General features: G+C 30.8%; 2 protein-coding genes across 2 annotated transcripts in view; both read right to left on the bottom strand.

The window, feature by feature from the left end:
• Positions 1 to 20,055, bottom strand: part of LOC140434009 (uncharacterized) — a 41,494-nt gene that overhangs the window by 4,142 nt on the left and 17,297 nt on the right. Inside the window, exons 3-4 of the mRNA XM_072521976.1 lie at positions 19,123 to 19,299; positions 18,809 to 19,063 (exon numbers count right to left, since the gene is read on the bottom strand). Of these exons, the coding sequence (XP_072378077.1) occupies positions 18,809 to 19,063; positions 19,123 to 19,299 (432 nt within the window). The remainder of the gene's footprint in view (positions 1 to 18,808; positions 19,064 to 19,122; positions 19,300 to 20,055) is intronic.
• LOC140435301 (GILT-like protein 1) lies at positions 10,657 to 15,607 on the bottom strand. Its single transcript, XM_072524138.1, has 4 exons — positions 15,454 to 15,607; positions 15,202 to 15,342; positions 13,410 to 13,583; positions 10,657 to 10,986 (listed from the first exon to the last, which is right to left on the bottom strand). The coding sequence occupies exons 1-4, from the start codon at positions 15,511 to 15,513 to the stop codon at positions 10,735 to 10,737; spliced, it is 627 nt and encodes a 208-aa protein (XP_072380239.1). The 5' UTR covers positions 15,514 to 15,607; the 3' UTR covers positions 10,657 to 10,734.

Below are 20,055 nucleotides of genomic sequence, written 5' to 3'. Positions count from 1 at the left end.
AAGGTTGTACCATTAGATAATACTAAAATAATAAGAATCATATTATAATGGAGCTATTAACAATATATGCCTACAATACTAATTTTAAGTTTAAACAATGATTTCTACAAACAAAACTTTGAACTACAATGTATACTTATTTAACTGGATTATTAGCATATCTATTCATAAAAGAATTTAGAACAAATATTATTTATTGTAAATAATTATTAAATAATTATTATTTATTAAATTTAAAACCAACAATATGTTGGAAAGTGGCAACTATAAAGGAAAATCGATCAAATTTATCATGGAACATGCTTTTTTGGAAGAAAAAATGTTTTAACATCTACTCTATGTAGTAAAAAATGGTTATCAATAGCTAGACGAAGCGTTAAAGGTGCCTATTATTAACTTATGAAATAAAAATAAACATCGTATGAAGAAATTTTAACACGAAAATTGGAGAAGGAGCTGTAGATTATTTAATTGGAAAATATGATCTTGGTCAGAGAAACAACAGAGGGGATAGATTAAACAGTACTGTCAAGACAAAAATCTAGTCGTAAGGAATACTTGGTATAACTGACCCCCCAGAAGGCTTTACACATGGAGATCGCCATTAAGACGGACAACAGGGCATTATAAGGAATCAAATAGATTATGTGACAATTAATAGAATCTATAGAATATTCAACAATGCTATTATTAAGGTTTCTGCATTACCTGGAGCAGACATAGGATCCGACCATAATCCCATATTTGTAAATATTAAGAGGCTCGCCACAGCCAAAACGAGAGAACCAGAAGACATCCTAAAACATGAGATAACTCATAGAAGTTCTCTAATATGGCAAATGTGGATGATGCTGAAAAGCCATGCGCTAATACAAGAGAATAATTTAATGATGTGAACAATACTTTTCTCCAAAACAAAAACAACTACCAAGGATGAAAGAAGAAATATTAGACATAGCGAAACAACGCGGGCACTGTAAGATAAGGCAGTACGAAGTAGAGTACCGAAATATACACTGCAAACTGAGTAAAGAATAGCGCTGAAGGAGTTTTGGATAATTACACTTTTCACCGAAACTGAAAATCTATGTAAACTACGCGACAGCTTCAATCTTCACAAGAAAATTAATGACATTGCTGAAATCTTCAACGAAGAAGAAGTTACTGGTATACATAATGCTCAAAATGAACTAACAATGGAACCTCGCGATATACTGAATACATGACCGAATGTATGGCCCAAGTATTTTGAAGGTTGTATACGCTATCAAACTACTAAAAAGAACAAAGCCCTAGAACCAGATGATATGTATGGAGAAACATTTGAGTTATTTAATGAGGCAAATCTAGACATTATCAAGAGCACCTAGAACCATCATTATCCTAATGAAACTTACAAAACACTTTTTAAAACTTTTCTTAAGAATATTACAGACAAAATTATTTAAGAAAAAGAAAAGGTTAGTGGCTGGACTCAGTTTGATTTCAAAATGGACTTAAAACAAGTGAGGCGATCTTTAGTGATGATGTTTTTTCTGTTTTATCGATTATGAGGAAGCATTCGATAACGTAATGATAACTAATGAGATAAAATATTTACAAGGATATAAGATTATGAAACTGTTTTCTTGTTGCATGTCTAAGTTAAATACTATATTTATATCGGAATTAGACACAATTGATTTTAGTAACAATTATGTTTTACATAAAAATTTGAAGTTTCGATTTCCATTCCGGAAATCATTCTCAAAAATCAATTTTTAATTAATTTTGTTGAAATATGGTATAAAACCGCCAAGATTCTTGATAAGGTTATGTCATGTCACAAAATTGGAGGTTGGTTTTCTTTTGGTGATGGTATTATAAGCAACCGCCATATTTGGCTGAAGAGATGTGAGGGTGGATGTTTTGTCCCATGAAATTTTCAAACTCTAATTATTTTAAGTGTTTGGTACTGTTAATATATGCTGTAATCGTTTGTATGTGTGTAGAGTATTCCTGTTTAGTGGACGTGTGTTGTGTGTTGCATATGTATTGTGTATGATATGGATAAAAGATTATGTGTATACAGGGTTTCTTATACCACTATTGTTGGTGACTTCTTTTCTTTTAGTATTGGCGAACAAAGTCTGCTACATTCTGCTGATGAGTTTACAAGAAGACATAAAATAACACATTACAAAGATGCTGAAATAATTATAAGAAATAATTCGAATAGATCAGCTATTCCATACACAAAAGTCAGTTCATTCAGTTGAAAACTATAAAGTGTAAACGCATACTAAAAGTAGATCACTTGAGAAAGGCACGAAACAGCTGCAGTGGTAAGATATTATAATACATTTTTTGGAGGTATTGAAAACAAAAGGTTCCAGTGTTTTATTGTTAAATAAAATGAATTTTCATCAAGTAACGGTCGAATCCATCACTTAGATATACAAAAGGCATATGAGAAAAACTTAAAAAGATAGGAAAAATATAACACTACAACAACCTTTAAAACAGCCATCATACTCATATATATCTTATTTAAAACAAAACCAAACAAAGGACAAGAAATATCAAGGAATGGTATTTACAAAAACCCTTGCGAATGTGACAATTTTACTTGAGTAAAACTTAAAGACCAGTAAATGATAGGATAAATCAGCATAAATTAGCAATTTCAATTTCAAACAAGCATATGAATGTAGAAACATATGTTAAACTAAAAATTTTTAGGAAAAAGAGAACAAGAGAGAAGACAAGATAGAAAAATAAAGTGCAAGTGGATATAAATACAATCAATGTTGGTAACTGGAAAAGACATACAACTGAAAAGAATTTGTTTACAAAACTCTAAGAGTCCTAGGCTTTGACAGGTTTTCAATATAAGGTAATATGGACTTTCTATATAATTTTCCATGGCACCTGCCGCATTATAATTTGATCTTAAAGTCGCGATTATCCATTACGAGAAAACACAAAAAATTAAGGGAAACACAAACAAAGAAAGGCGCCATTGTGTATATACTGTAGAATATCTTTATCTGCCAGTTTTGGGAAGATACAGTTAACAAAATATTATGTTATTGATTTTAACCTGCTTCTAGAGTAGTCAAAAATAGAGAAGAAAAAAGATTTGCGATAAAAACTCATGCATTTGGAAAAATTATACTTTTATAAATCCAATTTTTGTCTATAACACTTTACTATACTTAAAAACTATTTATTATTTAAAATAAAACAATGTACTTACCGAATTTGCACTAAAACAAACAAGAATAGCCACCACTATCAAAACATTTCGTAGATAAGAATTTTGATACATCTTGAGGAAATGACCCGTGGCAAACTAACCAGATACGAACTTAGAGATTTGAAAGTCAGTGATCTCGTCAAAAACTAAGTAAATATCTTTATACCAACTACCGTTGTGTTAATGTATATTTGATACAACTGGCTTATTTATATATACTGAATATTAATCAGCGGCGTCAGATGCAAAAATTTTTTTATACTCACGGTTTGTTTGTGGCTGCTGGGAATTTTGTGACTTCTAACTTGTTTGTTATTGTCTTTAATCGGGACGAGGTCAGATTAAATATTTTTTTGGTAACTGCTATATGGGTTTTTGACTGAGACATTTTTTATTCTTTGTATAAAACATACATTAGCTGCATTAGCTGTGGTGTTAGTAGGAAAAACTGAAAGAAATATTTTCATTTAGTACTTGGAGACAGGAACTTTAGGGAAAATAGTTTAAGTTTAGTATAAAGAATAATTATTTTAATGAAACTAAAAGGCAAATTATCAAGATCGATATAACACCAGCAATTATGTGCTGCTGATATATAATTGGTGGTATTATATAGAAAATAATAGTGTTTTTAATACAAAGAATCACGTCAGATATAAAGCAGTGTCAAGTTCATGGAAGGAGTTGGTGGGAAAACTAAAAAACCATGATAAGCAAGAATTACGTAAAACTTTTGTGAGAATAATTTCGGTATAATTCATGTTAGAAACATAGGGAGAGATATAATTAAGAAATTTGACCCCGCATAGGGAGACATCCAAAGGCAAATATGCTTATAATTTTCTTCTTCTTCACTCGTCTTTATACACTTCTTTTTATTTTCTACTTGTAATAAGGTCTCCATATAGGACTTACATCTTTTTGCAATGGGCAATATTTTACCACTATTTAAATTAAAAAGGAGTTAAGTAGGATAAGTAATCAACGCAGCCGATTTTATCGTAACCAGTGAGATAGCCTTGAAGTGATTATGGAAAAACTTCATGATTATGAAAGGTTATTTAAAAGAATTGAGGAAAGATTGACTGTTACAGAATATGGCAATAAAGAAGTCATCCCAAAAAAGAAAATATAAATGGCCAGCGGTCTTAAAATAATGAGTTCAAATATCAACAGATTAATGCAAAGATAACAAGAATTGATATATAGCAACAAAGGTCAAAGAATTGATCAAAGTGATAAATGAGAAGTGTGAAGGAAACTTAACAGGAAAACCTACGGATTGGCCCACTGGCCCTATGAAAATTCATGATTGAATAAACTTCTACATCATCAAAACCGTATCGAGCAATTGTACACAGATAGAGGAGAACTTAAAAGTCGTTCGGCTCATACTCCCATCTTATTAACTATTAGTTAAAATGTTATTCAAAAGACAACCTTGTATTGGTCAACAATAAAATGGACCGGGACAGCTCTAGAATTACACTAGATTACACTGCCTTAAGGAAATCTTGGAATTAGTCTATGAAAAAAGAAGAGCAAGAAAAAAATGGCAACTAACTAGAGCACTACAAGACAGAACATAAGTATACCAACTTGCCTCACAATTAAAGAGAGAGGTTAGGCAAGTTAAGAATATATCCATTAGCGAATTCCTAATATATTTGACAAATGATTCAAGTACTAAATACTCGCTATGGAAAACCACCAAGAATTTAAAGATTACAATTATGCAAATATCTCCTATAAGAACTAAACGAGTTCGTGTCCAAAAATCGGCCAAGAAGGAGTTAGCATCAGTTTTTTGGGACGTGAAAGGAATTTTGTTTGTGGATTACTTACAAACTGATAAAATAATAAATTCTGAATATTACTGTAACCTTTTAGATCAGTTGAAGGAAAAAATTCACAAAAAAAGACTCTGTTTGCAAAAGAAAAAAAAATTCTACTTCATCAGAACAATGCATCGTGTCATATTGTTGGAGCATTCACTGTATTCACCAGACTTGACCTCTAGCGACTTCCATCTGTTTCAATATCTAAAAATTTATGAGTGGAAAGTGTTTTTTATAAAATGATAAGGCCATAACAGCTGTGGATGGGTATTTTCCAGCTCTTCCAGATTCTTACTTCAGGGATGCAATTTATAAATTGGAAACTCATTGCACCAAGTGTACTGATGTTCAAAGAGACCTCAAAACTTATTGAACAGCCTACTAGCAACTGATTTTTAAAGAAAAAATAAAAGGTCGAAGAAACTTGTTTTGTTGCTATTTTTCCAACTTTTTCACATGTCGAAAACCGTCGAGCCTTCGTTATAGTGACCGCCATCGTGGTATGATTATGTCACCATAAAGAATAATAATGATTGATAAAAAGTAGTATTGATAGAAAACAATTAGCAACCACTGTTTTACGTCAGTATCTCTAAACTCTTAAAAAAATGTTGTAAAAAATATATTTTTTTCCAGAACGTTGTATTTATATGTTTTACTTTAGATTGTTGCTGTCTCATTTGACTTTATTATTATTTACAGATCCGTGGAAAAATATGAATGATACAACACTGTTTTGGTACATTAAGGAGATTCAACTTTCACAATCGCACGTGACTAGTGCATATGTCGACAGTAATATATGTATGTTTTTACCGAATAATCGGTTTATTTATTTTTATATCTGATATGTCAAAACCGATCAAATTTAATTATTAATTATTTAATAATCATATAAATACACTCGAATATAATTAAACTGTACACTTTTAATTGTTTTATATGACTTTTTTTAATTTTTGTGTACATTGGAAAACTTCATAGGCAATATTCCAGAAATAATACACTGGCTGACATAAATACTTAATAATTATCACAATACACAATTAGACTTTTGTATAGTACCAAACAATATGGTATTGTCTAGTCCAGTCTTTCCCAAACAATCCTAGATTGTGGAACCCTTTTGACAAAAAAATAGTTGCCTTTCGGCAACTCCTTACCTCATCATACTCAGTTCATTCGCTATTTAATTCAATCCAAAATCAAGGGGAGGATCTAATACACCGTCTAAGATTTGGTACAGTTGTTTAAACCCAGAATCGAACCAGACCGACCAGACCGACCGTCCACGATCGACCAAAATAACAAGTCTGTGAAAATGTATACGCACAGTCAGATTGGTGGACCGTCCATCGCTTACAACGACCAAATTCGATGTCCAGTTTTGAAATTCGGACTTGTTGAAATTTTTGGTCATTTAGTCGATGAATATGGAACATTTCGCATTCGTTTGTACTATTTTGTAATTAACCTATAAAACTTGATTTGTTTTTGTTTCTTTGCATTATTAGCATTACCAAATTACCATTAAGCAGGATAAAAAGTATATACTCCCAAATTAAACAAATAATCATTTAATAGAATGGGATAAATCACAACGAATTCTCTTTGTTATAGTCTTTTTAAAAAAATCTACGTCTAAGAAGACGTCTCCAGATGAAAAAAGTAATAAACAATTTACCAGTAGAATCGCTGCTAATTCTATCAATAATTCAATTTTCTAAAAAGAGCCCGGTAAAATGAAATTGCAAAAATGGGATCGACTACATCCTCCTGACGTTTTGACGGTCGGTCGATGGAACGCGAACGAGTAATGTGAGTTTAAAAATAAAAATATAAAAGTTGGTTGTTAGCTGTCGGACGGTTGGTCGTGGTCGGTCGGACAGTCTGAGGCCTATCTAATAGAGATAAATGTTTTTAGTTGCGCCATCTATTGTCAACATTTGTAACACTACCAAAAAACCGATCTGCAAAAACGTGCGAAGATTTCCGAACTATCAGCCTTATGAGTCATGCACGTAAGATTTTTCTTAAAATCATACATGCCAGAATTTACAATTTCCGGATGGATTGCGCAATTTATGGATTCCGCAATTCCATACGCACACATGAAGCACTTTTCACCTTACAAGTCCTACTTCAGAGATGCCGCAATGTCAGTTGTGATATATATATATATATATATATATATATATATATATATATATATATATATATATATATATATATATATATATATATATATATATATATATATATATGTGTCTATATTTATTTTATTGACTACGCCAAGGCATTTGACCGTTGTCAGCACCAGAAGATGGGTCCCGCCCTACAAAGAGTAGGATTGGATGAGAAGGATATTCGGATCATCATGAATTTATACTGGCGTGCTCAAGTCAAGGTCGAAGACCAGCTGACCGACCACGTGAAGATCATGCGAGGAGTAAGACAATAGAGTAAGACAATGCTCTCGCCGACTCTTTTTCTCTAAATTTTTACTGCAGCCCTCACAAACCTAGAGGTGGGAATCCGAGTGAACGGTGAATACATCAATAATATCCGCTACGCCGATGACACTGTGTTACTAGCAATCAGCCTAAATGATCTATAAGCCTTACTAGATCGAGTGAGAACTGTGAACGTAACATACGGACTAGACCTTAATATTAAGAAAACTAAATTCATGGTTGTCAGCCGTGCAAATTTAGATCCCGGGGCACTAATGGCAGGTAGCGAAGAGATCCAGAGGGTCGACAGATTTACTTACCTCGAAACTATCCTCAACTCACAATGGGACTACACTCAAGAGATTAGATACAGAATTGAAATGGCACGGTCTACATTTATGAAGTTGAGATCCTTGTTGTGCTGCAGTGATCTCAATTTGGGAACCAACATGCGGATAGTGAGGTACTACAAGTTGAAGCCTGGACACTGACGCAAGCCACAGAAAAGCGGATTGAAGCCTTCGAGATGTGGATCTACAAAAGGATACTAAAAATATCGTATGTGCTTAGATTTAATGAAACAACGTAAGCTTGAGTACCTCGGCCACGTGATGCGGAACGAAGAAAAATATCGAATTCTTCAACTCGTTATGAAGGGTAAAGTATTTGGCAGAAGGGAACAGGGATGCCGTAGTATCTCGTGGTTGAAAAACCTCCGACAATAGCCTTGATGACCGGACAAGGCACTGAAGAAGAAAGAAGATAGGAGGCAACGATTGCGCTGTCCTACTGTAGGTAAAATGGTGCATAAGTTATTTGTATTTTATTCGTTTTTTCATCTTAACTATTTTATTAGACATGAACAAATTTTGAAAAAGATCTATAGAACCGTCTACGTTTGGAAATCAAAATAATAAAAAGTTTATACTTTATAGTTATTTGGAATAAGCCACAATGCGGTATTTGTGGCGAAGTTTTGCCAACAGAAAGTACCTTAGAAACTACTTCAGTATTTAAATAGCAAATATCCGGACTAAAAAGAGAATCCTGTAGAACTCTTTGAAAGAAAGCTAAGGTCTTTTCACAATCAACAAGCAATTTGTTCATCATGAATCACTACAAATGAAAAAATAATTACTAGCAAGCTATAGAGTTGCTGAAGATTTGATTTTACCTGAAACTGTGGAGATGATGGAAATAATAGTAGTTGAAAAAGAGGGTACAAAAATAAAAACTATTGTTTTTTTTTTCATGGTGAAAAATTCGGATTCACATATTTTCTTATGACACAGTTTACTGTCTCTTTCTAAAGGTTTTATATGTTTCTTACGTCGTGTCAAATGTGCATGTCAAAAAATCTCAGTTGTTCACCTCTGTTTTGTACTCTGGGTATAATTTCAATTATAGCAAATATATGATCCATGGGAATTCTTCTCTTTCGAAAGCCGATCTATGACTGTGTTAGTTCTGGTTCAACGATAATTCTCAATCTGCTTTTCGGCTCATTTCTTTTTTTAATTTCTATATTTTTCTTTTTAATAGTACATTTTTAGGTTTGAACTCGAAAATTTCCTCTTTAAATTCTTGTTGTTATAATTTATGTTCTTTTTGCTCCATTTAAGTTCATTAACTTTCTGCGTTAAGTTTGTAAATGCCTCGAATGTTTATTAGAACTTTTTCTCAGAATCTCTACTTTTATCGGGTGATTTAACCATCCCTCTTTTCTTTATTTTCATCTAAAATGTAGCATTCATCAGGAGCCACCTTGTTTAATTTGTTTAATTTTCTTTCTAATGAACGCTTTTACTGGCGAACCTGGTCACTTTTATGTTCTATTAATAAGACAATAAAAATCAGTTCAACATCTAGGAGATTTTATATAGCTCGTTTATAAAAATTAATTGTTTTTATAATTTCTACAACCTTATCCAATTTTATTACATGTGAATGGGTTGATCGTTTTAATCACAATACCTGTGCAATAAAAAGTTTATTATACCACTAGAAACCATCCAAGCATCTAAATAAAACTCAGAATCGAATATTAAAAAGATATTTGTGAGAATGAACGTATATTCCTGAGGTAAAATATTTAGGATCCGAACTAAGCAAATGAGAGGATCTTGGAATTGTGAAAAGAATGTGAAGTTATCGATGTGGATAAAAAATGAGGGTACAAAATTCTTGCATTCAAGGAACGAAATGGAGAAATGACGAAAGAACTAGGTGAAGGGTAAGTAAAGGAACGAAGTTGCTATAATTGCTGATACAGGAATAAGGTAAAATATAGTTGAAATTGTACGAAGGAGTGGTCGAATAATTTCAGTGAAATTTTTATATATTTCCACTAATTAATGCCAAAATGAGAGAATATAGGTTAAAATAGTTTAGATATGTTCAAGGTGAAAATATTAATTATCCAATAGGAAGATTTGCTGATTTGTAATTTAGTAGCAGGCGCAGGAGAGAAACACTAAACAAGGATTGATAAAGATTACTGACAAATAAACTTCTAAAGCTATTTTCTTGTGGCATCTTAAAGTAAACCATTTTAATGGGAATAAGTCACAATTATTAAAGTTTAAAATAAGTTTATTAACATTTCGATTTCCGAAGTGGAAATTGAAACGTCAATAAACTTATTTTAAAGTTCAATTGTGGCTTATTCACATTCAAATAGTAATGACAAATAAAGAAACTGATTAGGGTATAGTATATCAACTTGGTGATATCCAAATAAAAAAAAGTGTATTTTATTAAAAAATATTTATGAGGCTAGATGTATTATGTTAGCCCCTTAGCTACGACAGAACATCAGGACAGCGAACAATGACCTACGACTATCTAGAAGATAGTCGTCAAAGCAGATGTTTATAGACGGCGCCAGATTCCAGCGACTTGACGTCACAAGAAGTCTACATAACGCTTTCGAGATAATTCCAAGGTATTCTAGTGACACGATTAAAGTTCCAGAATGACTGAAGCTATATAAAGGGATCAATTAAATTGTAAGGGTTAGTCTAAGCAATTTATTTATAAGGTTAAGTAATTGTGTTTTTAGTGTTAGTGACAGAAGGCTTTAAGAAAATTAAAATAAACATCACAGTAGTTAAATGAAAATCTCGAAAGCAATAAAAACATTAAAAAATTTATTAAATAAAGTTATTATATAAATTATTTTATGTATTTGTATTTGATGACTTATTTATAGATCTTGTTCTTCTACTCTACATCCTTCTGGCAGATCATTCATAAGTTGACACATTACTGCTTTAAAATTGAACAGAGCCTTCAGTTCTAACATCCGGTCATATTCACCGTTTATCAGAATTGTAGGGTATTTACTAATATTTTCCATTACGCCCTGTCTGTAATAGGAGTTTAATAATTTATCAGGTTGCGCTGACTTACTACATTTGGTAATATCTTCCCAACTTAAATCAGCTTGTTTGGCACACTAAAAAAATTAATGTTAAAATTATTCAAGGGATAAAAAACACACAAGAAAAATAAAGTCTTTCAAATTGACTATAAACAATAAGAATTTTCCAACCAAAAGGAAACAAAAGAAGTAGGATTTCCCCCGATAGTTACAGTTACCGAGCACTGGCTTGAAGTCAACGAGCCTTTTTTTGTGGAAAAATATACCACAATTATTGCTACGTATGATCGTTCAGTTCATGGTGGCACCCTAATTCTTTTTACAAATAATGATATTTCTCCTATAACAAAATATGACTTTCTGTTGAATGAAGCTTTTTTGAGTTTTTATTGGTTTATAAAGAATCTTAATCTATACATTAACGTATATTATTGAGACGACCTGCTCAATAAAAGCAGAAACATTCTATGCGGTGACTTGAATATTAATTACGCTGTTGTTTGTGCTCACCAATTATCCTTGGTCAATATATTCCAATCATATGGTTTCACGATGCACGTTAATTCTCGTACAAGAATTACTAAAACATCTAGCATAATTGATTATATTGTTTCAGATTTCTCACCCCTTGATGTACGCTCTACAATTATTACTGCAGGACTGTCTGATCGTGAAGCAGTGTATACCAAGTTTAAGACTCTTAAACAATCATTCTCAAAAACCCAACATTTAGGTAGGACATTTTTCCATTTAGAACTTTCTTTTCTCTTTTAAAGCTACATCAAAAATCACGGAATTTTAAGTCTTTCTTCTTTATTTATTTTACAAACTGTTTTCTTAATTCGTAAACACCTATATGTTTTTCCAGCAAGACCTAATCATGACTACTCTATCAGAAAATCAACCTTTGATGTGTATTTACCGATCCCGTCCACTGAGTTACTATAGAAATCTATATTATATATTATATATATATATATATATATATATATATATATATATATATATATATATATATATATATATATATATATAAATACGTTCAAATTATCAGGTATAGTGGTCTATAATAAAAATCTTTCTTTTTTCTAAATTACTCAATATTTCGCTATTTATTTAAAAGCTTCCTCAGGAGTAAACTAAAAACAATTTGAACATTACAAAAAATGGCGTACAAATACATTTTAAAACACTTACAGAATTTAAAAGATTTTGCAAATAAAAACTGACATTGAAGTATTTGAAATATTGAATGTCAAGATTAAATTGTCTTAAGCACGTTCGTTACAGCTATACGATAAAAAATTAAAATTATTTCAAATGTAAAAATAAAAATAACAATAAAAGAAAAGTTAGAAGAATAATATTTATTTGATGAATTATTAAGGTTAGTTGTTATTAAGATGAATGTTGGCTATTTTTAATATTTATAAATTTTGTTCAATATGTTAAAATATATATGTTACTTAACTGTCCAGTGTCCGTTTTATAATTTAAAGTGTTTTTATTTTTATTAATGTAATACATTTCAAGAAATAATCTACTTTTGTAGTTATCAGTCTGTGCCAAAATGTGAGCTTTGTTATAGTCTAACACTGGACACTGGACAGTTAAGTAACATATATATTGTAACATATTGAACAAAATTTATAAATATTAAAAATAGCCAACATTCATCTTAATAACAACTAACCTTAATAATTCATCAAATAAATATTATTCTTCTAACTTTTCTTTTATTGTTATTTTTATTTTTACATTTGAAATAATTTTAATTTTTTATCGTATAGCTGTAACGAACGTGCTTAAGACAATTTAATCTTGACATTCAATATTTCAAATACTTCAATGTCAGTTTTTATTTGCAAAATCTTTTAAATTCTGTAAGTGTTTTAAAATGTATTTGTACGCCATGTTCAAATTGTTTTTAGTTTACTCCTGAGGAAGCTTTTAAATAAATAGCGAAATATTGAGTAATTTAGAAAAAAGAAAGATTTTTATTATAGACCACTATACCCGATAATTTGAACGTATTTATAAATTATTTTTTGGTCGAAATAATCACTTCTAATATATATATATATATATATATATATATATATATATATATATATATATATATATATATATTATATATTTCTTAAAGTTCCGTAAAATGACAAAAGCCTATCTATCTGAAAGACCGTAAGAAATTACAATACCTTTATGTACAAGTAACTATTTTAACTTTAACTAAGTAACTTTAAATTGTTATTGTTATGTTTCTGACTTTTTGTAAGCTTTGTCCATAAAATTGTACAATTTTAAGTGACAATAAACCATATTTCCATTCTGTTCTATTCTATAAAATGTTCCAATAATAATTTATGGTCTGTAATCCTTGAATTTGTGCTCATAAAAATAAAATAAAAACTAGTTATTTCATATAACTCGGGCAGATATAGTGAAATAATAAATAAAATAATTGTAATGATTTAAAATCGAAGAAAATTACTTACCTTCTTTAGATTATCTTCAGAGCTTGGTTCATTTGTGTTCATCGAACAGCTTACAAATTGAGTCCGTTGTTCCGGAGAATACATATTGAGAACGCAAGCATGTATAGCACCCAAATAACTTTCTTTGGTTTCATATGGGTAAGAATATTGGGATTTTCTCAATTTTCCACCAAACTAGCAAATAAAACATTAAACTTATAGAAGTTTGAATAAAAAAGCTTTGCTTTTAATAGTTCCCTTGGTTTTAAAAAGTATTTAACATAAATTTTTTAGTACTAAAAGATAATATTATACTTTTTACGTAATAAAGTAAGCCCCCACAGTACGATGAACCTAACGAAATTTGTAAAACGTGTGTAATTGTAACACTAAAAGTGGAAGCTGCAAAATCGGATAAAATCATAATAAGTGAATTATAAACATTTAGTAAAATTTGCATTAGGTTTTTTAAATATATCTGCAAGACACATTCAATTCATTGACTGCTCTATTTAATAAGAAACAAAGGATTTTCTATTTAAAATTCAAAATCAAATTATTCCAATCAAAAATTACTTAAAAATAGATGGTCAACTTGACGATCTATCAAGTTATAGCTAGAATAACCCCCCCCCCTCCCCCGAGAATTTAAAAAAATATAAATTTAAATGTTTGCAGTTCAAATGTTTTTAATATGGTTCTAAAGCTATTTTCATGTGACATCTTGAAGTAATTACTATTTTAATGGGAATAAGCCACAATTGAAGTTTAAAATAAGTTTATTGACGTTTTAATTTCCACTTCACAAATAGTTTCAAACACATATCCCCCTTGCCCCGAGAAAAATATTTTTAGTTTTGAGGGTTGTAGAGGTATTTACATACCTCTTCTAGACAATATTTGTACCTATTTAATGTCAAGACTACATGCCACCTCATTGGAATGATTGGGGCTACGGGGCATTATATTATTCCCACATTCCTAACTGATTCCCAAGGAGAAAAAGAAATGGAACTATTAAAAGATTTGAAGAAATCAGTTAAACAGTTTTCACCTATCATGCACATTGGTGATACACAGACAAACATTATTCTATTTGAAGGTGGACTATATTTATGGAGAAATCACTGGAAGAACGAAAAGAAGAAGAAATGCAAAACTGCCAGATTAAGTAACAAAGGTGCTTGACGTTTGTGACCCCTATACTTTTCCTATAATTCATAATTTTCTAAAAATCTTGGCCACTCTTCCAGGTAACTAAGCAGATCTATTTATTTCTTTTAATAAAACTATTGTAATCTTAAACAGAATAAATATTACTTTACTATAAATGTGTTATTTAAAAATTCTTTATAAAAGGTATATAATTAAAAATATCTTTTCGGGTTACATCACAGAACGTTCTCGGACTCAAAAGTCCATCGTCAATTCAAAATAAAACTCACTAATAGTATGCTTTTATGTTTTATACAAATATTAAAAGAAGTTGGGTGCATAATATTATTTGGTAAATCTTTTGTTCAGTTCAATAATATAACCATTTTTTTTAATGGACTACCTTATCCACTAAAGTATTTTAACTTTGCTAGTTTATAGTTTTTTATCAGTCTTTAATTTTCCAATACGAGAATACATCATTATACAGTATTTTATTATTTTTTAGTCAGCGTGACTACAGCAGAGAGGTCCTTCCGAAAATGTTTTCTAAAATATTATTTTTTAAAAACAGGTAACACTTCACCTGTACTAAAGAAGTAGTTTTTAAAATTCTTTGACCTTATAGTTAATTTAACTAGTAATTTTCAAAACTTACTGCTGTCTTGTTGACTTTTGGGATCAGATCTACGTTCAAATGGCCACCAATTTGTTTATAAGCTGGATATAGCTGATTTGTAATAAATTTAACGCTATCTTCTCCCAGTGGTTCATAGTAAATGGTTATTTTAATATTATCCTAAAATTTACAAATAACATATAAAACTTTTGAAATCACTAAAGTCACCAAAAATTAATTTTTCCAAATGATTTACGAGGTTATAAGAATATACCAAGTGTTGATACTTACTGCCCAAGATTCAACGAAGAAAACTAACACCACAGCCAGGAATTGTAAGTTTAAAAACATTGTTAATAATGATACTGTATTAAAGGGAGGTAATCTTTATAATGTAAATGGTGTTATAGGTTTTTTATTTCCGCGAACTACCGAAGGGGGCGTACGTCAATATTTGTGTCGTATTACAAGTCTGTTGTCGAATTTTTAAATGTTCTATTGATTATTATGAAAATAATGCTACAACGTGAGTCAATTAAGGTTTATTGTTATTTCCTGTTAACATGTAATTTTGGTATATTATATTTCTGATATGGATGAAATGGAAAACGAGCGAACTAATTCTACTATTCAAAAAAGGAGATAAAAAACAGCCAGAAAACTACAGAGGTTTAAACTTGTTAAATACTACGCTAAAACTTACAACTAAAATTTTACAAGTGCTAATAAATCGGAGGATAAGTTTAACAGATGAACAACAGGGTTTTCGTAGTGAAAGAAAGTGTACAGATGCAATATTCGTTATAAAGAAAATTAGACTAGCATTTCTGAGTCTGATTGACCTAAAGAAAGCGTTTGACAGAGTAAGACTCAAAGATGTAATCCATCTTCTGTCTAACAGAGAATTTCCCCTAAATATTATAAAAACTATCGAAAACATCTACCAAAACAACAAAATGAAAGTCAGAATAGATGGACAACTTATAGAACCTCTAGAAATAGGCAGCGGAATAAGACAAGGAGATTCATTGAGCCCTATGCTCTTCAATTTGGTCATGGATAAAATCATCAAAAGCTTTAACAAAGGAAAAGCATACAGAAAGGAAAACAAAGAAATAAAAATACTCTGTTAAGCAGACGACGCAATATTGATAGCCGAAGATGAAGATAGTCTGCAAAGACTGGTTCACAGATTTAACATAAGAGCAAAAGAATTTAATATGACAATCTTATCTCAGAAAACTAAAACAATAGTAGTCAGCAAAGAACCAACCAGATGTAAAATAGAAATTGATGGCATCAGTATTGAACAAGTAATGGAAATAAATTACCTGGGAATTACATAGTCTAGCTATGGATACCTTAATAATACTATATGGCAAAACACACACATTAACACTGAGATGAAGTCAAGAATTTATAAAGCCAGTGTAAGACCAATAATCACATAAGCTTCAGAAACAAGACCCGACACAGCCACAACGCAAAGGCTACTGGAAACGGCGAAGATGAGAGTACTGAGAAGAATTACAGGAAATACGCTGAGAGATCGAAAGAGAAGTGAAGACATTAGAAGAAAATATAACGCACAGAGAATAAATGAATGGGTACAAAATAGAAAAAAGAATGAAACAGAAAATAGCAAGAGATAAGTCTCCAATCGACAGAAGAAGTATATGACGACCGCTCAAAAGATGGAGTGACAACCTTCCATAAAGATATCAATTCGCCAATGAATTAGCAGAATTGCTTATAAAGAGGAAGAAGAAGAATAAATTTCTTAAATCTAAGCGATAAGATCTATATTAGGGTTGCTCAGACTTGTGTCTGCGATCTACCACAAAATATTTAGAAGACAAGCAATCGAGTTTCGACTACTACAAGTACGCTGGAGTCTAGATCCTAAAATACATAGATTTATGACAACGCTTCTGTTAAAAATGCTTATAAATACAAAATATAATTAAGGCATCTAATACTGTTAGTTGTAAACTAATAATTTTCTTAAATTTCTTCATGTTCTCTCGATGTTAATACATGGCACTGCATATATTATCCACAAACTTCTAGTAAAACAGTGATCGTATGCAAGTTAAGCCAATCATGTCGATAACAGATTTATTTTTGTCTTGTAGCTCCAGATTCATGATATACAAATGATTCATCACACCCGATCAGAAAGCTAAATCCAAGAGCCATTTTTCGTTCGTAAGTATTTCAGTATGGTCACCTCGTTCATTTAGAAAGTAAATTATTTCAGATTTGTAAATGTTTTTTTACAATCTCTCTAAGAATTTTCCGCGGCTCAGCCACCTTACGTCTGTATGAAGAAGTCAATGAATGTGGTCAGTAAACTTGCAAGGTTGTGCATTTTGAAGATGTATCGTTGCAAGCTTTGTGTACGGATTTAATTCACGACCTTTATGGCAATGTTTGTCATATCATTCATAATTATTAGAATTTTTATACTCATCAGAACAATATATTCTAAGTAAAGTGGAGAACTTGTTTCTTATTTACTTCGACATTCTCGACTGCTGTAATGCTAGTTATTTTGTTTTTATTTTTAATTAAAATCAACTAAGAATAGGTTGAACTGGATGTTTTCTTAATCAGCATACAGTTATTATATTTAGATGAACAAGTTTCTGTTTTTAGTGCATAAAAATAGACTTTATTATTTTTGTCTAGGCACCTGTTGCACTGAATGTTAAGGAATTCAGAAATTATTTATCGGTGAATATAAAACGACTTGGTTCACAATAAAATTCAGGTAAATTGTACAACTTGTTTGGTATTTACTTCGACATTCTGGACTGCTGTAATACAAGTTATAATGTTTCTATTTTTGATTAAAATCAACTAGGAATAGGTAGAACTATATACTTTTGGTCGATCGTGATCGACCGTTTGGTCACTGCTGGTCTATATTATAATGAGAATGACAATAAAAAGATATGTCATTTTCTGTCGTTTGCACTAAATGAAATAATATGCAAAATATATGTCTTCAAGACAGATTTTTGTAGTTTATATGAAGTTTTTCGTTTATGGTCATTAGAATAGACCGAGTAATCAGACTTCATCAGAGATTCCGTAAGTGTAAGTTGCCTATTTATTCTGACGTCCATTTTATTGTTTTGATAGACAAAAGACACTATATTATATAAGAGGTGTATTAAGTTTTAAGTCTTACTCAGTCGAATAACTTTTTCAAGTCGACCAAACATAGGAATGCGGGTCTATTGCATTCGAATGCTTTCTCTGTAATCTGTTTTATGACGAAAATTGGATCTATACACGACTTTCCCATAAGTTTATGAGCTGATTTATTCGTTCTCGCAAAATTTTAGTTCTAACTTTTAGGATAGTATAGCAAATTAAATATATAAAGCGTCACTAGTGATTGTTTCTAATTCTTCTTACAAGTGCAACGGAAATCAAAGGTAATTTAAACTAAAATTGTGGTTACTTTAAAATTAAATAAATTGAAATAGCACAAAAAAATAGTTTCATAACAATATTTAATTTTTATTTTTGATTATTTTGGTTTACTTTGTCAGTTAATGTTACTTTACAAACATCTAGAATATTCAAGAAATTAAACAGAATTTTTATTATTGTATATATATATATTTTAAGTTAAAATCAGTTTAATGCCCTCTTCTTTACATTCTTTTGGCTCATAGTTCAAAGTCTTGCAGATCAATTTTCTGAAGTCACTAAGCGCATCGTCCTGATTTTCCTGACTGAATTTGTCGTTTAGTACGATAGTTGGAATGAAAGAAGTATCTTCAGCTGCTCTAGTTTTTTCTCCATTTTGTATAAGATATTTGATGTATTCTTTACCGAAGTAACAATTTTTAATTGTTTTCCATACCAGGTCGGCTTTGTTAAGGCACTAAAAAAAGAGATGATCATGTAGAGAAATACGTTAAAATAGGATTAAATCTGTAATACCTGTTCGATAATTTGAAGACTAGCTGGATCGCTTGAGCTCATAGAACAGTAGACAAAGTTTTCTGTTTTGCTCTTGTCGGAATTAAGAGCAAGTACACAGGAGTGGAAAGCGTTTCCGAAACATTCTGCAGGGCCATGTTGGCAAGTAAATGCCCATTGTCCAGTTATATTTGTTTCCTAAAAAGTATTAAGTACAAAGGTAAAATAGAAAATCTCAATAAATTAATAAGGCTGTTTAGTTAGTTCATAATAGTATTTTATGCAACGAGCATACAATAATGGTAATTGTAATGCGAGTATGAGCGATATAACATAAGCTGCTTCGCTATAGAATACGAGCATCATAATGGCAATTAAATTCGAGTACGGGAAAGGCTGGCAAAACGGGGTAGCTGCCTAAACGGGGTACCCTTTTTTCAATATAACTTGCTCCATCTATACGACGTTAATGAAATTATATTATAGATACCTGTTTACGGCTTCTGCCATAAAGAAGATATCATTAGTTGTTAGTCGATTGTTGTGAACAGTACATGTGCGTTTTTAGTTAACCAAGTTATAATATCGACCGAAAAATAATCCATGGTAAGTATTAATGAACTAAATAAAATTATCTCCAAGAGTAAATGTGTTCTAGAGAATATCTTTGCCATTATATTAAAAAAGAAATACTTATAATAATTTAAACGCGTCATAATATCAAAATCTGCTCTGTGAGCAAAATGGAGTACCAATAGGTAGGGTAAAAGGAGTACCCCGTTTTACCCTATCTATTGGTACGCCGTTTTACTCCATGAGTATAATATTAACATTATGACCTATTTATTTTATTATAAATCATATCTTATTTTATACAAGTTTCCAAAAAAAATGTTAGGTTTTGTTCCAGATGATGTTTACCTGCAAATGAAAAATTGATCGTCAAAAGTGGTC

Source organism: Diabrotica undecimpunctata, chromosome 2 (assembly GCF_040954645.1).
Source record: "Diabrotica undecimpunctata isolate CICGRU chromosome 2, icDiaUnde3, whole genome shotgun sequence".
Taxonomy (NCBI): domain Eukaryota; kingdom Metazoa; phylum Arthropoda; class Insecta; order Coleoptera; family Chrysomelidae; genus Diabrotica; species Diabrotica undecimpunctata.
Note: the sequence above shows the minus strand (reverse complement) of the source record. Positions and strands in the feature narration are given on the sequence as shown.

Bases quoted from the DNA above. Each gene is read 5' to 3' on its own strand.
- LOC140435301 (XM_072524138.1), bottom strand. From the start codon at position 15,513: ATGTTTTTAAACTTACAATTCCTGGCTGTGGTGTTAGTTTTCTTCGTT. The intron at 13,584-15,201 runs GTAAGTTTTGAA...TTTATTTGCTAG, and splicing joins CAAAAGTCAACAAGACAGCA to TTTGGTGGAAAATTGAGAAA. The intron at 10,987-13,409 runs GTAAGTAATTTT...TAATTTTTTTAG, and splicing joins CTGAAGATAATCTAAAGAAG to TGTGCCAAACAAGCTGATTT.